This window comes from Bolinopsis microptera, chromosome 8 (genome assembly GCF_026151205.1).
Source record: "Bolinopsis microptera isolate Bmic1 chromosome 8, MBARI_Bmic_1.0, whole genome shotgun sequence".
NCBI lineage: Eukaryota > Metazoa > Ctenophora > Tentaculata > Lobata > Bolinopsidae > Bolinopsis > Bolinopsis microptera.
The window spans coordinates 11,046,711-11,061,940 of NC_087079.1; the positions used below are offsets into that span (position 1 = coordinate 11,046,711).

At 41.4% G+C, this 15,230-nt stretch overlaps 2 protein-coding genes across 4 annotated transcripts in view; both read right to left on the reverse strand.

Moving 5' to 3' along the window:
* LOC134819637 (Golgi-specific brefeldin A-resistance guanine nucleotide exchange factor 1-like) overlaps positions 1–15,230 on the reverse strand; it is a 391,238-nt gene that overhangs the window by 148,299 nt on the left and 227,709 nt on the right. The window lies entirely within an intron of this gene.
* LOC134819638 (oxysterol-binding protein-related protein 9-like) overlaps positions 4,712–15,230 on the reverse strand; it is a 108,838-nt gene continuing 98,319 nt past the window's right edge. For 2 of the 3 annotated variants that reach the window (XM_063829685.1, XM_063829686.1), the window contains exons 14-23: positions 11,523–11,550; positions 11,196–11,318; positions 10,888–10,952; positions 10,591–10,683; positions 10,353–10,481; positions 10,109–10,216; positions 7,188–7,310; positions 6,692–7,086; positions 6,143–6,370; positions 4,712–5,940 (exon numbers count right to left, since the gene is read on the reverse strand). In XM_063829685.1, coding sequence (XP_063685755.1) covers positions 5,881–5,940; positions 6,143–6,370; positions 6,692–7,086; positions 7,188–7,310; positions 10,109–10,216; positions 10,353–10,481; positions 10,591–10,683; positions 10,888–10,952; positions 11,196–11,318; positions 11,523–11,550 — 1,352 coding nt within the window. In that variant the 3' untranslated portion in view covers positions 4,712–5,880. The remainder of the gene's footprint in view (positions 5,941–6,142; positions 6,371–6,691; positions 7,087–7,187; positions 7,311–10,108; positions 10,217–10,352; positions 10,482–10,590; positions 10,684–10,887; positions 10,953–11,195; positions 11,319–11,522; positions 11,551–15,230) is intronic. The other variant, XM_063829684.1, reaches the window with a different exon arrangement.

Here is a 15,230-nt window from a genome sequence, read left to right on the forward strand (position 1 = left end):
TGACTTCACCAGACCTTGTCCTCCGTTTCCCGCTCATTGGACCAAAGCTTGCATGCTTGTGAATGTAGGTGTAAGTACAGCTGTACTGTAGTTTAAACCTAATTAACCCCTATACACTATAGAAAACCGAAAATTTATTTCTGGCAGAAAGCTAGAAATTTACCAAATTTATTGACATTGTTATAGCATATAGCCCTTGTGTCAGCCCTACTGAAAAGACCTGAAAAGTGGTTACTGGAGGGACAGGACTATCTGCGCTACATAGACACTGTTGTCAGCACTGCGCGCGCGCGCACGAACCTTCCCATCGGTGTTCGTGGATAGGTGCTTTTCTTGACTTGTGAAACAAGCGCGCCCGCAGCGGCGCGAAAGCACATGGTTAGGTGAAGGCTCTGGTTAGAGCAACACTTCAGGTAAAGTTTGTCCATTGTTAATATTGTATCTTGTAGGTTTATAACCTACCAGGACGCGCGCCGAGTTGGACTCGTCGACGGTCCTAATATTTGAAACAACTACCTTACTCGGGATTATTACGACGGGTTTATTAACGACCGGTTAAAATATGGTTCGGGAAAAATATGGCGAAATTGCTCAAAACCCACCACATTTTCCCGGTCGCCATTTTACCGGTGTCCAACCTTTCAATTTTAGATTCAAAAATTTTGTCTCAGATGTAAATTTCCTTATTAGAGATAAGCAAGTTTAGAAATTTTCGCATTGCTAAAACTTGTGAAACAATTAGTCGAATTATCAATAATTGTTGAAAGTTGACAGAAATAATGACTCGTGGTTAATCAAACTAGATGGAAAATAATTTTTAACATTTGAAGCGTAACAACCAGATCGATATTAAGATAAAGGGAGAGCTGTTTAGTCTTCCTATAAGTTGTAATCATCTTCGTTATCTTCATCTGGATCATCCCTTTCATCAGTTTTAATTAATTCAAGTTTTAATTTAACTGTTACTTTTACTTTGAGTCCTATTTCATTATGTAGAGATAGTCAATACCTAAGAAATTAAAAATTGGCCTATTTAAATCAAATTTGACAATAAGGATATATGACAAGAATTGGGCAAAAAGGTGAATTTTTTGCAATTTTAGCCAAATGAAGTCGAAAAACCTACAACAAGTGCCCCAATAGTCTTCTTTAGTGAATATAAGACAACGATTAAAATATGAGCACCCATACCCCTTGGGAACCCTAAAAGCTGAGTAGGCGGGTTTATTAACGACCGGTGAAAATGTGGTTCGGGAAAAATATGGCGAAATTACCCTAAACCCACCACTTTATCCCGGTCATAATAATCCCGAGTAAGGTATTTTACGGGTATCACCCGTTAATGATGTATCAGTACGTTGTGCCCCCGTTGTCATTTCACTCAGTATCAGGGCGAAAGTCACGCGATACAGCCGCGCACTCGTGCGTACGGTGTACGAGAACAGAGAAGGGGCCTTACGAAGAAAATATATGCTTTTAAAAAAAATATATATACTTTTTTTAAAAACATATGTTTTTTGGAACGTATATATTTGCGGAAAACATATATTTTTCGTAAGGCCCCTTCTCGAACATGGCGTGTACGAGAAGGTGCCTTGCAAGGCACCTTCTCGTACACGTGATGTTCGAGAAGGGGCCTTACCACTTACGAAAAATATATGTTTTTCCGCAGATGTTCAGGTAGAACCACCTTTACTACCTGTGGATGGGTTACAGCTACCTAGATGCAACATTGCTTTAGCTTAGAGCTATTCTTAATCTAACTAACTGTGAATTCTTGCAAATTGTTACAGCTATGGCGAGGAAATCCCTCCTCTTCTTTCCTCTGTCTCCTTGTATGGATATCACTTAGTGTATGTACTAAGAGCGTCAACTTGCGGGTGAACATTTTATGTCTCAAAACCCAACATATTATACATCATTGGAAAGGTCTCATTGAGTAGAGTCGTTTGGTACCAAGTTTTGGGCAAATGGCTGTTCCTAGCGAAAGTTATAGCCCGTCTAAGTCCAAAAATTATCACTTCAGAAAATTGGGCGGGGCATCGTGTTCTTAAACTTACGGCGGTCGCGCGCTACTGCAAGCGAGAGGGCTCTGGTTACTGTTAGAGCAATCACCCGTTAATGGTGATCTCAGATTTAAATTACAAATTAGCCGCGCGGCTGCTACTAAATCGTTGAATCTCTCGTCCGCGTCTAGATTATTTAAATTTTTTTGTGACAAGGCCCTGATTTGAATTGTAATTAACGGGTGATACTCGTAAAATATCTGTCCACAGGACCGTCGACGAGTCCAACTCGGCGCGCGTCCTGGTAGGTTGTAAACCTACAAAGTTGTAATACATCATGTTGTGACCCCCATTGTCGTTTCACTGAGTGGCTGGTTTTACTTGTATCCAGTATCGTGTCGAAAGCCACGATACAGCCGCGCACTCGTGCGCGGCAGGTCTACAACGTATTACAAGATCATATGAGGGTATGACATATATCATATATGAAAGTAATATAATAATATATAAATCAGTGTTTTTGGAGTTATGGACAACAAATTGCTACACGTTGCCATGTATACCTTCGGCCGCCGGGCGCGAAAATAGTTATACAGCGTGTACTGTGTCAAGCTTGACAGGTTGCAACCCCTATTCGCGCGCGAAAAGGGGTTGTGCAAAAGGAAAACTCATTTATTTCTCTGACAAAGATTTTCAAATCGTTTAGCATCGTCATTATTCACAATTCAATCAAATTTGGCGAACTATTAGTATTGGCTTCACAGATTGCTTCATTAATCAACAATTTAATTTTTTCACTTGGAGTAAAAGCAAACTTCAAGATAAATTTTCTCTGACAGCCCTATGTAAATATTAACATTTAACACTGTGCAAAGTGATGAAGCCTTCTGCTTTGCCACATGAAAAGTCAACATCTCAAATCGTTTTGATGATAATCAGCTTTCACTTCCAGTAAATCTAATTCTTAAAGTTAATCCTCACTCATAAAGATTAAAAATATTTAAGGGCTTTGACTTTTGGGCATGCACGTTGAAGAAATATTTCGCTTAACGAAACGAAAAATAGAAATCTTTGGCCTCGACAATTATAATGACCGTTCAATCTTTATCAATAAAAACACTTATAGTTAAATACGAACGAAAATTGGTTTATAACACTGATTACTAATTCATCTATATTAAAGCCATGATCATTCACCCTGTTTGAATGTCTGAGAAATGGTATAAATAAGAATTAATTTGTCCACTCTGTACATTAATGGTGGTCCATGGAATTGTTTCAAATTGGATAAGGGATAGTTTTCATACATCAATTTAAATCAATCAAGGTCGAAAAACAACCATACATTTTTTCATTTTTTTCGAGATCATGGAATTTCTTTCAAAACTCAAGAGCTATAACTTATAATTCAAACCATAAGTTACAAAAACCAGCTAAAAGTATTATTTTATTTACACAGCGACATCGACACCCTCAGAAAATATATTTTACAAGCTCCAAACAATAACATTCGGATATTTGTCTAATTTGCAGGTATCACTTTATCACTTATCACAGCTTATTTATGAAGTTTTTGCCAGCAATCAGCATGTTTTAATCGTGGCAAACTTTGGTGAACAATAAATACGATTAAAATCAATAACTAAAGCTTAAGCACAGTTGAATCTGTTTGCTCCAGTTGCCTAAAACGACATTAAGGTTAATCATTTTGATTTATAATCTTTAAAATAACGATCCGAAAATATGGACCGTTCTCATAGATCTATAGAAGACTGGTGAGGACTAAAAACCGATTACCCATATTATTACCAATATCACAATGCTGGCAAGCATTACCGTCGCCCTTATATTCACAATACTATTTACCCCCTATACTATTATATCCCCTTTATTGTTTTCCAGGCATTAAGACTTTTTCGAAAGTAGTTCAGCAGGTACATTTAAGTTCAAAACATTCTAATTCAATGTTAAAGATGACAGGAATAAGAAATAGTTATATGGAGGTTTTTAAGAAATTTGCGCAAAATACGCGCCAGCATGTTATACGAAATTAGGTAAAAAACCCAAAATCGCCATATTCAGGTGCCTTAAAAACCATGTTAAAATTGAGTTAGAGATCTGAAACTTTGCAGGGCGTCTAGACCTTGTCCAAGTCGACAGTAAAAAAAATTCATGTTTCAGGAGTATCGGGAAGTGGGTTTTCTGGAACCCCTGTTTTACAACAGATTGTCGTGAAGATATATAATAATATGTATAGACGCTTTTTGCAGTCAATTGTAGCCTACATTTAAGTGTCCGTAGATTCAAAAGTATAAAAGATACAGTCATTTCGAACCACAGGTTTTAAAGATAATCGTTTATACTTTACTTTACTTTATATTGAAAAATAATTTATCATCATCATCATCACTTGATGACGTCATCAATTTAAGTGTTTTTAAAACTTGATTTTTGACAAAACAACAACTTTTCAAATCGATTTTACACCATTAAAGAGTAATTTTATTCAAAATCTGAGGACATTTTCACCTTAGATAATTGTTCAAGCATTCTAAAAATCTACCGGAAAAGTTTCCTACCTTACTCCTTCATAAAGAATAAAGATATTTGCTATTGAAGTTAGTGCTTTTTTGAAGAATAATTTTATAAAAACACAAAAGTTGTGAATTAGTATTCTCTGGTGTTGGGCTATCCCTTGGGTTGTGGAGCTCAATTTTGCTTCTTAAAGGTGTAAATTGTGTTATAGGCTAGTTTTAAAGTTAAAAATCGAAAAGTTGCACACGTGGGGACACGCCCAAATTGATTTAAAATAGCTAAAATCACTAAAAATTTTGATTTTCACGATTTTTATCAACTTTGGAGTCCCGTTGTGATCCAAGTTCTTTTTGAAATCTTCTGAAACATTGCATGCTTATCAAACTATATATTAAATACCACTATGCAAAAATTTACGGTGATTCAATATTGTATGCGCACGCAACGTCCGCTCAAAGTTTGCACGTGCGAAAGGTGAGAATTTTGCTCATTCGTGATTTCGAATATATTCTGCTTTCCACGATATTTAAATGGCATTATCTATGAATTTAATGCCAACTTGAATGAGTAAAAAGTGCCATATTCAGTCGGTTATCGACAGATATACCTAACTAAACACAAGGAAACGTTTTCAAAGGCAGAATTTCGAAATCGTCAAAATTACCTCCTTGTTAATGAAGTTTCGACTAGCTGTGTAAATTATCCTGACATTATAATCAAAAAGAGATGATATTTGACCAAAACCCATAATCATGGGTAGAGTGTACCGCTGCCAGTGTCTCTCTTTTCCAAACAAAAGGAAATGATATTAATTTGAGGAACAGTCCGCTAATGCAAATTGATACCGAGAATGAAATCGGTCGCTCGCTTTTTCCATTCGATCACGGCTCACGAATTGTAATAAAGCTTATTGATTTGAAAAAGCGAGCGACCGATTTCATTCTCGGTATCAATTTGCATTAGCGGACTGTTCCTCAAATTAATATCATTTCCTTTTGTTTGGAAAAGAGAGACACTGGCAGCGGTACACTCTACCCATGATTATGGGTTTTGGTCAAATTATGTCTAATAAATTTAAAGCAAACTAGGCCCGTGCTGACACGAACTTTAATAAAAATTGGGATCCTTTAAAACTGGCATCCCAGTTTTAATAAAAACTCTCTTCTGTCATATATGTTTCTCTCAGATGATCTACAAATTGATAAATCGTGTCCACTAAATTGAGTAAGGCTCACATCACGGAACTTGATTTTCTTCTTCTCGGCTTTAGAGCCTCGACATCTCGGCTTGGCCTCATACTATCGTGTCCCAATGGTGGTTTAAGTTTCCGATTGTACGGTTATTGGGGTTCAGCGAGCGAATCCTTGTATATCCACGTGTCATCTTCAGCTTTGAAATACTGAAACATTGAGTATGATGAAAATCTGATATTTTCAAACTGTGTCGATCATTACAAAAGTGCCGCAAGAGTCATCTTCTAAACCTGCCAAAGATATAATAACCAACAATTAATTTGCCCCCTAATTTCTATCTAATAGTGCGATTAAAAGACAGCAGCCACAAAAATAAATATTTTAGTAAAGTTAAAAGTAATAACTTACACTAGGCACCCATTCACCTCCCTCGGCTGCTCTAGCCTTGCCCTCATTCCGCTGCCTCTCCTCGTTGGCATGTTTAGCCGCTGTAGCCTTGTCGATATCATTGTTGCGTAGCGATAACGTGACGTCACGCCACAATCGGCGTGATTCGTTTTCTCTCTGTTCGCAAACCGGTTTTACAATCTTGGGCACAACTGACAGTACCTCCGTGTCGATTATTTCCACACTTTTCTGGGAAATGGAGATGTTAATTCGTCTGGTGTTATGCGGCGTGTATCATGTGATGATAAGACAGAGCTCGAAAAAAACCATCGCTATCCCTGTAACATATTGTGTAGTTCATATTTGACATATTTGGAGAGATCGAGATGAGTTGATCACATACAGAGAATTCTGTAACTAATTTTCTTGTAAGTTCTCCGTTATAATACGGGCTATTAATATAATGTCACGTGGTATTTAACCCTGACCACTCCCTCTGCGATTCGTGTGGCGTATAATACTAAACTTTGAAAACAGATTTACAAATAATTAGGACTGCTCAGTACTTACCACCGATTCGTCAGTAAATTTAATTTTGCCGTTCCATTCACCATCCATCTTATACAGACATTTCCCCGTCATGTTATCCTTGATATCTCCAGTAACTCTGTGCATTTTACCCCCATACATAGGTTTAGTGTGAAAGACGAGAGTGGACGTGTAGTCAGTCTGTGGGCACGTGACCTGCACTTTCCCCCCCATCTCCGACCAGGGCACCGTTAATATCGACCTGCCATATGTGCTGGGGAGAGTGAAGTGGTATTTCTCTCCGTGTTCCTGGACATGAATAGTGCCCACTCCCACCATATCCACACCAACACTGATGCCCAGAAATTTAGATTTGGTCCAGACTGCGTAGTTAGCGCATATCTTCTTATCAGGACACTCCGCATAAAAAGCAGAAACTGAGGAGATAAGGCGTAAAGGTACTGTTAATCCTGGATAAAAAACTAGCTTGAAGGGGGAAAAGAAAAACACACAAAATGTATTTAGAAATGAGACTAACCAGGAGGATGATGGGAGACCTGCTCAGCTAGGAATGTAACTTTACCCTTCTGACCGGGAGCAATATGTCTGTCACTAGCGGTACTGGGCGAGTCTACATCCCATTTGCAGTGGAACACTTCCCCTGAAAATATGAGTGTGTTAAAGGGGGGGGTGTCATGTCCGTCTATGTCCGCCTATGTCCTGTCCTTTTTGGATTCTATGAGACAACGGACGTGTTTTTTGGGACATTGGCGGACACGGACGGACATTGGCGGACTCGGACGGACATTGGCGGACTCGGACGGACATTGGCGGACTCGGACGGACATTGGCGGACCCGGACGGACATTGACGGACTTGGATGGACATTGATGGACATTAGCGGACATTGGTGGACATTAGCGGACAAACATTTTGAGGACTGAAGAGTACTGAAGAGTACTGAAGAGTACTGAAGAGTACTGAGGAGGATGGCTGAGGAGGATGACTGAGGAGGATGACTGAGAGGGAGAAGAAGGATCAGGAAGACCCAGGAAGAGGAGGAGGAGGAGGACCCAGAAGGAGGACCTAGGAGGAGGAGGAGGAGAACTGAGGAGGATGACTCAGGAGGAGGAGGACTCAGGAGGAGGACTGAGGAGGACTGAGAAGGAGGAGGACTGAGGAGGATGGCTGAGGAGGATGGCTGAGGAGGATGACTGAGAGGGAGGAGGAGGAGGAAGAGGAGGAAGAAGACTGAGGAGGAGGAGGAGAAGGACTGAGGAGGAGAAGGAGGACCCAGGAGGAGGAGGACCCAGGAGGAGGAGGACCCAGGAGGAGGACCCAGGAAAAGGCCCCAGGAGAAGGAGGAGGACTGGGGAGGAGGAGAACTGTTGAGGACTGATGAGGAGGACTGAGGACGAGGAGGAAGAGTAGGAGGAGGACTGAGGAGGGGCGGAGGAAGAGGACTGGGGAGGACTGAGGAGGAGGACTGACGATGACTGAGAAGGAGGAGGACTGAGGAGTACTGAGGAGGATGGCTGAGGAGGATGGCTGGGGAGGATGGCTGAGGAGGATTACTGAGGAGGATGACTGAGAGGGAGGAGGAGGAGGACTCAGGAGGAGGACTCAGAAGGAAGAGGAGGAGGACTCAGGAGGAGGACTTAGGAGAAATGAGAAGGAGGACTGAGGAGAACTGAGGAGGAGGAGGAGGACCGAATAGGAGGAGGAGAAGGAGGGGGACTGGGAGAGGACTGGGAAGGAGGAGGACTGATGAGAAGGATGAGGAGGAGGACCCAGGAGGAGGAGGAGGACCCAGAAGGAGGACCTAGGAGGAGGAGGAGGAGGAAGACCCAGAAGGAGGACCTAGGAGGAGGAGGAGGAGAACTGAGGAGGATGACTGAGGAGGAGGAGGACTCAGGAGGAGGACTGAGGAGGACTGAGAAGGAGGAGGGCTGAGGAGGATGGCTGAGGAGGATGGCTGAGGAGGATGACTGAGAGGAAGAGGAGGAAGAGGAGGAAGAGGACCGAGGAGGAGGAGGAGAAGGACTGAGGAGGAGAAGGAGGACCCAGGAGGAGGAGGACCTAGGAGGAGGAGGACCCAGGAGGAGGACCCAGGAAAAGGCCCCAGGAGGAGGAGGAGGACTGGGGAGGAGGAGAACTGTTGAGGACTGATGAGGAGGACTGAGGACGAGGAGGAAGAGTAGGAGGAGGAGTGAGGAGGGGAGGAGGAAGAGGACTGGGGAGGATCAGGAAGACCCAGGAGGACCCAGGAGGAGGAGGAGGAGGAGGACCCAGGAGGAGGAGGACTGAGAAGGACTGAGGAGGAGGACTGACGATGACTGAGAAGGAGGAGGACTGAGGAGTACTGAGGAGGATGGCTGAGGAGGATGGCTGGGGAGGATGGCTGAGGAGGATGACTGAGGAGGATGACTGAGAGGGAGGAGGAGGAGGACTCAGGAGGAGGACTCAGAAGGAAAAGGAGGACTCAGGAGGAGGACTCAGGAGGAGGACTTAGGAGAAATGAGAAGGAGGACTGAGGAGAACTGAGGAGGAGGAGGAGGACTGAATAGGAGGAGGAGAAGGAGGGGGACTGGGAGAGGACTGGGGAGGAGGAGGACTGATGAGAAGGATGAGGTGGAGGACCCAGGAGGAGGAGGACTGAGGACCGAGGAGGAAGAGGAGGAGGAGGACCCAGGAGGAGGAGGACTGAGGAGGACTGAGGAGGATGGCTGAGGAGGATGACTGAGAGGGAAGAGGAGGAGGAGGAGGAGGAGGACTGAGGAGGACTGAGAAGGAGGAGGAGGAGGAGGAGGACTGAATAGGAGGAGGAGGGGGACTGGGGGAGGACTGAGGAGGAGGATGGAGGACTGAGGAGAAGGATGAGGAGGAGGACTCAGGAGGAGGAGGAGGACTGGGGAGGAGGAGGACTGTTGAGGACTGATGAGGAGGACTGAGGACGAGGAGGAGGAGTAGGAGGAGGACTGAGGAGGGGAGGAGGAAGAGGACTGAGGAAGATCAGGAAGACCCAGGGGGAGGAGGAGGAAGAGTAGGAGGAGGAAGCATCTAAATGTTATTTCCATTTTTGTCCGTTTTTGTCCATTTTTGTCCGTTTATGTCCGCTCTATTTTTTGTCCGTTTTGAAAATATAGGGTACCGAACGGACAAAAATCATGATCCCCCTATAACAGCAAAAATTGAACATTTTATTTAGCAATTTAGGTGTCCATTAATGTCCGTCTATGTCCGCCTATGTCCGCCAATGTCCGCCTATGTCCGTCTATGTCCGCCTATGTCCTGTCCTTTTTGGATTCTATGAGACAAGCGGACATAGACGGACGTGACACCCCCCCCGTTAAATTTAGTTAAAATTATAGGATGTAAGAATTTGAGGAGTGGGTGGCTGTGTAGAATTTAAAGATTTTACCAGCCGCAAATATGATGAACTGTATATACAGGACTAACCTATGATAGGGTTGTAAGGTTTTTTAGCTAAGGAGCCCTTTCTGCCAGCGTGGAATGAAGTTAGTAACCACTTGGTTGCTCTCAGGATACGCTCCTCAGGTGACTGACCTAAGAATACAGGGAGTTGACATTACAAATATATTGCACGTTACTTGAATATTATATCACAGTAACATCAAAGAAGAATTTCCAATTTCTAATTTAACCTGATCAGAATTGAGCCACATTCTCACAATAAACCTACCATCAGAGATGCTCATGAATATATCAGGGTGAGAGAAACAGTTAGCAAACAATTCCAATAAACTCTTCCTCTCCAGTATGAAGGTAGGGAGCACAACTTTAGTTAGATCCATACCAAGCTTCAGTTGACCTGGGGAGGCGATGCGTAAAATCAATTGAAATTTAATGGGTCATTTAAAGTCTTGATGGGGTGAAGTATAAAGTTGTAGGGTGAACACTAGAAACGTGTAAATTCTTACCAAGAAGCGACATGATAACAGACTTGTGTTCCCCAATATCTGTGTCCCCCTCATCTTCATCCTCATACGCGTCATCGTATGCAGCGCCTTGCTCTGAAAACAAGTTATTTATTGTATTGATGTAGTCCAAATATCTGAACGTTTAGAGAACTGGTGAGGTCAATGTCCCATTAGTTATAGCGAATCAAACTCTATCAAAATACCTAAGATAATAGATATGTATCAACATAACCGAATCAATAGTGTTTCACTTACAATCATCTAATCATTTAATTAATTAATCAAATATTCACTTACCAGGTGTGATGACCGCCTTCTCCCAGTTCAGAGTAACATTACTGCAGGAGATCACTGACCCGCTCCTGTGAACACAACTAAGTTAGTGTTCAAGTCTTGATAAAGCAATAAACATTGGTTAACTGTGAACAGTACTTGAATTATTTAGATAAAAGACTGGTAATTTGCATTCAAGTTGTTCGATTCACAAATCCAAATCATCAAGTAATTACAGCAAAACCACGGATGTTTCCTTTCCCCAAACTCCGCAGTAAATCTGGGTCTTACTGTAGTCTGTACCATTGAAGACACAATTCACTATTACTAACCTGGTTAAGGACGGTTTAGAGGTATCACTAGTTGGTTCCTCAGACCCTACAGAATCAGGAGCTCGGCCAGTGCCGTGCATGTTCATGTTATCCCCTAGTCCATCGTCTTGAGGTGGAATTTTCCTGAAACGACATGACATTAAATCTCAGAAGTGCTGTATGTTCGCAATTAGTTTGTTTCATCCACTGTCATTTATCATATTCTGTCAACTGTAGGAACTTGAGTCTTGGGACAGGAATCATCAAGGTCTTTTAAGGTAAATCAATAAATCAAAACATCTTTGCCCTCCCCCCCCCCCCCGTCTCTCACGCTCGCTCAGTACTTGCCTATCAGTATTGTCATCCTCCACATCTTCTGAAAATTTGAAATGGTCATTTAAATCATACATATTATGTAGATCGTATAATGAATTCTAAATTTTAGTCTTAGATGTTACCTTCTAGGACGCATATTGCAAACGGTTTTATTCCAAAATGTAAGAAAATGAGATCGAGTCACGTAAAGATACAAGTAAAACATACCACGAATTTAGTAACTTCAAGCATAACGAAAATTACAATAACTTAAAATAAGTAGTATAATGACTTTAAATAAACTTAAATAAACTAAAACAAGCTGCAAGCTGCTTGCACTTAACATAAGCCTAAATATGTGCAGTATTTTATTATAATAACCAATCTAAGGACAATAAGTTACACTGGGAGACAGTTAAGTGGGGTAAACCATTATTCTGCAACCGGATAAATTAATTTACCGGAACTTAAATGGTGACAACTTAAAATAAAAAATACAAACTTCTGGGATTTTGTCGATCCGTTTTTAATTTTGTCTGCGGGAAACAATGTCACTTAATTAAATTACAGAGCAACAGACTTACTAAAAAAGGATCGTCATCGAATAAAAGTAACATTCTGGTGCGGCAAATTTTCCTAAAATTGTGGTGATTCCGAACACCTCCACACAAAAACGGTGCCTCTGATTCTTTATAACTATCAAGCAATGAAACAAACACATCTAACAACTGACAGAAAACTGAAGCAAAGAAGACCTTCTCGGAGAGAATCCAAATTACACAACTGAACACTGATAAGTATCCTCATACGTAGAAATGACTGTGTGACGATAATGGGAGAAAACCAGCTAATCATATGTAGTTTAACGAGTCCATCCTATAACCGCTCTATAATAACCGCTCAGTAACCGCTGAGCACACAGAGCGACTACATAACAACCTCACGACACACACAAAGCTAACACCTGATATCAGTCTCAGCCGCTCTCTCTCTCTCTCTCTCTCTGACGCAGAGAGGGAGAGAGAGAGAGAGAGCTGTTTATCAAGGTATTAAAACTAAGGTATTAGAGCTTTAGAGATGGTGTTTAGTAGTAAGGGAGTACGAGAATGCAGAGTAGTGTCGTATGTCGACATGATAATTAAATATCCACCACAATGCGGAGAGCTACAATCTGAGTTTCATGATGTGAGATGTGCAGTGGAAGATTGATTAAACCTGAATTCAAGGTCGGACAGCTGGTTCGAAACTGAAAAGTTCTCTATAGAAAACTTTTCAGTTATAGATAACTTCTTGGAAATTTTTTGTAATTTTGAGGGTTAAACTGCGGAAAATGATTGTGGAAAGAGGTGAAATCTTGTCTACATCAAATGAAAAAATGGCATAAAAACTAATAAGACCAACGACAAATTCGTGTGCTTTCAGCGACAGAAGATTTTGTAATTTTCGTATAAAAAGCAGACCTTTCCTTGAAATTAAATAATGCCTTGCAAGGACTAATGATCGAAATTGTTGAGTTATGAAACCTAACGCACAGTCTAAAAAGGCGTTCGAGCAAATAAGAAATAATAACATGATAATGATAATTACTTTAAAAGAAGCCCTCATATTAACTGACAAGTCCTACTTACAACTATAATCTTAATCACGGAGTAGAACAATCACGGTGTAGACCAATCGCGAGGCAAAGATTCTAACTTTAAAGGAGGTGATTACATCGTTTATAGCACAGATAACGGAAATACACGCAATATTGAACAGAACTCACTCCTGAGGCCAGTGCACCATATATGGCATAATTACCATATATGGTATTACCATATATGGAATAATAAGTTCATCAGCCTTAGACCGACACGCCCTCAAATTATAGGGCTCTATCATAGATAATATCCAATGAAAATGGACCTGTCAATTTCGCCGGAAAGTCAGACCGTCTGCAATAAAAAATAAACCGTTCGACAGAATGGGAATTGTGTTCATTGAACAGGCGTCTAGATTTAAATTTTAATGACCGAATTTTGAACACAACTTATTTTGAGATAGTTGAAAAAGGGTTTTATAAGAATAAGGTCAGACTACGAAGGGTGTTAACTTAAACCTTAAACTAATGTACAATGTACATAATTATTAGTTATTAGTATACGGGCATAACGTGAAGCAGCAATAAAAAAGTAGTGACTGTTGACATATTATGGTAGAAAAACAATTTGAACATTTATGATAAACTTGGCGAGAAGCTGCATGCCAATTGGAAACATTTCAGAAACAAAATGTGGATGAATTCAAATCAAAATTTGTAAGTGGTGCCCAAATGTGTTCAAATTGGTGGTGGCATTTTCGCGGTTGAGCATCAACCAATTATAATACTTTTAAGTGGCAGAACAAAGTTACGAAGCTTTCTCAAAATAAAAATCATCTTTCATGAAAAACCTCCTCAACTGCAAAAATATTGATTTTAAATCCTAAAAAGTTAAGAGGGATTTAAAAAACCGGAGTTTCAGTTTAAGGTTAGACTGTTGGATTCAGATTTACAATAATGACCAAGGTCAATGATATGTATCAGAATTGCAGGTTAACACGTCCTCAAAATCTAAGACATAATAACTTATTTTAAATAAACCTCGTCAGACATAACATCAAGAGTCACACGATAGTGAGTCTGACAAATGCCGCGTTTAATATCGACTCAACGCATCACAAAATAACAAAACACCTATCAGAAGTTACTTGCCAGAGGCACGGAATACAAATACAATCCAGTCGGTCGTCAGATCACGTGACCACGTGACTGAAACCAGCCAATCAGAGGTCAGTATTCGGGACACGTGACAGGAATTATCCCAATTGTAGTAGAGCCGGGCTGATCGGTCCACTAATCTGCTGCAATTAGACTTGTGTCCTATGTACTGTATTACGTCAACTCCTGGGTGCAGTTTTACTGTTCACTGACTGACCCATGCAATGACGTCATCATCATTTCATCGTCTTTTAAACTTGGCCAGTAATTCCCCGCTGAATCGACGAAACTCATAATGAAATGTATTGCTCTAGGTTAAGAAGGTGAAGTGCCCGTGATAATTTTAACAATACCAGTATTAATGTGCGCAGCTTATACACAAGAAATTACGACTCTCAGACGGCTCAGGTTACCCAAACAACTCTGGTAATTCACACAAGTGGACGAGAGAAGGGACAAGCAACAACAGCTGAGCGTAATCATTTTGAGAAAGATTCACTAATCTCCCAAAGTTAAAGAGCAGCGACTGATAGCGTGGTAATCTCATTCTCTCTCTCTCTCTCTCTCTCTCTCTCTCTCTCTCTCTCTCTCTCTCTCTCTCTCTCTCTCTCTCTCTCTCTCTCTCTCTCTCTCTCTCTCTCTCTCTCTCTCTCTCTCTCTCTCTCTCTCTCTCTCTCTCTCTCTCTCTCTCTCTCTCTCTCTCTCTCTCTCTCTCTCTCTCTCTCTCTCTCTCTCTCTCTCTCTCTCTCTCTCTCTCTCTCTCTCTCTCTCTCTCTCTCTCTCTCTCTCTCTCTCTCTCTCTCTCTCTCTCTCTCTCTCTCTCTCTCTCTCTCTCTCTCTCTCTCTCTCTCTCTCTCTCTCTCTCTCTCTCTCTCTCTCTCTCTCTCTCTCTCTCTCTCTCTCTCTCTCTCTCTCTCTCTCTCTCTCTCTCTCTCTCTCTCTCTCTCTCTCTCTCTCTCTCTCTCTCTCTCTCTCTCTCTCTCTCTCTCTCTCTCTCTCTCTCT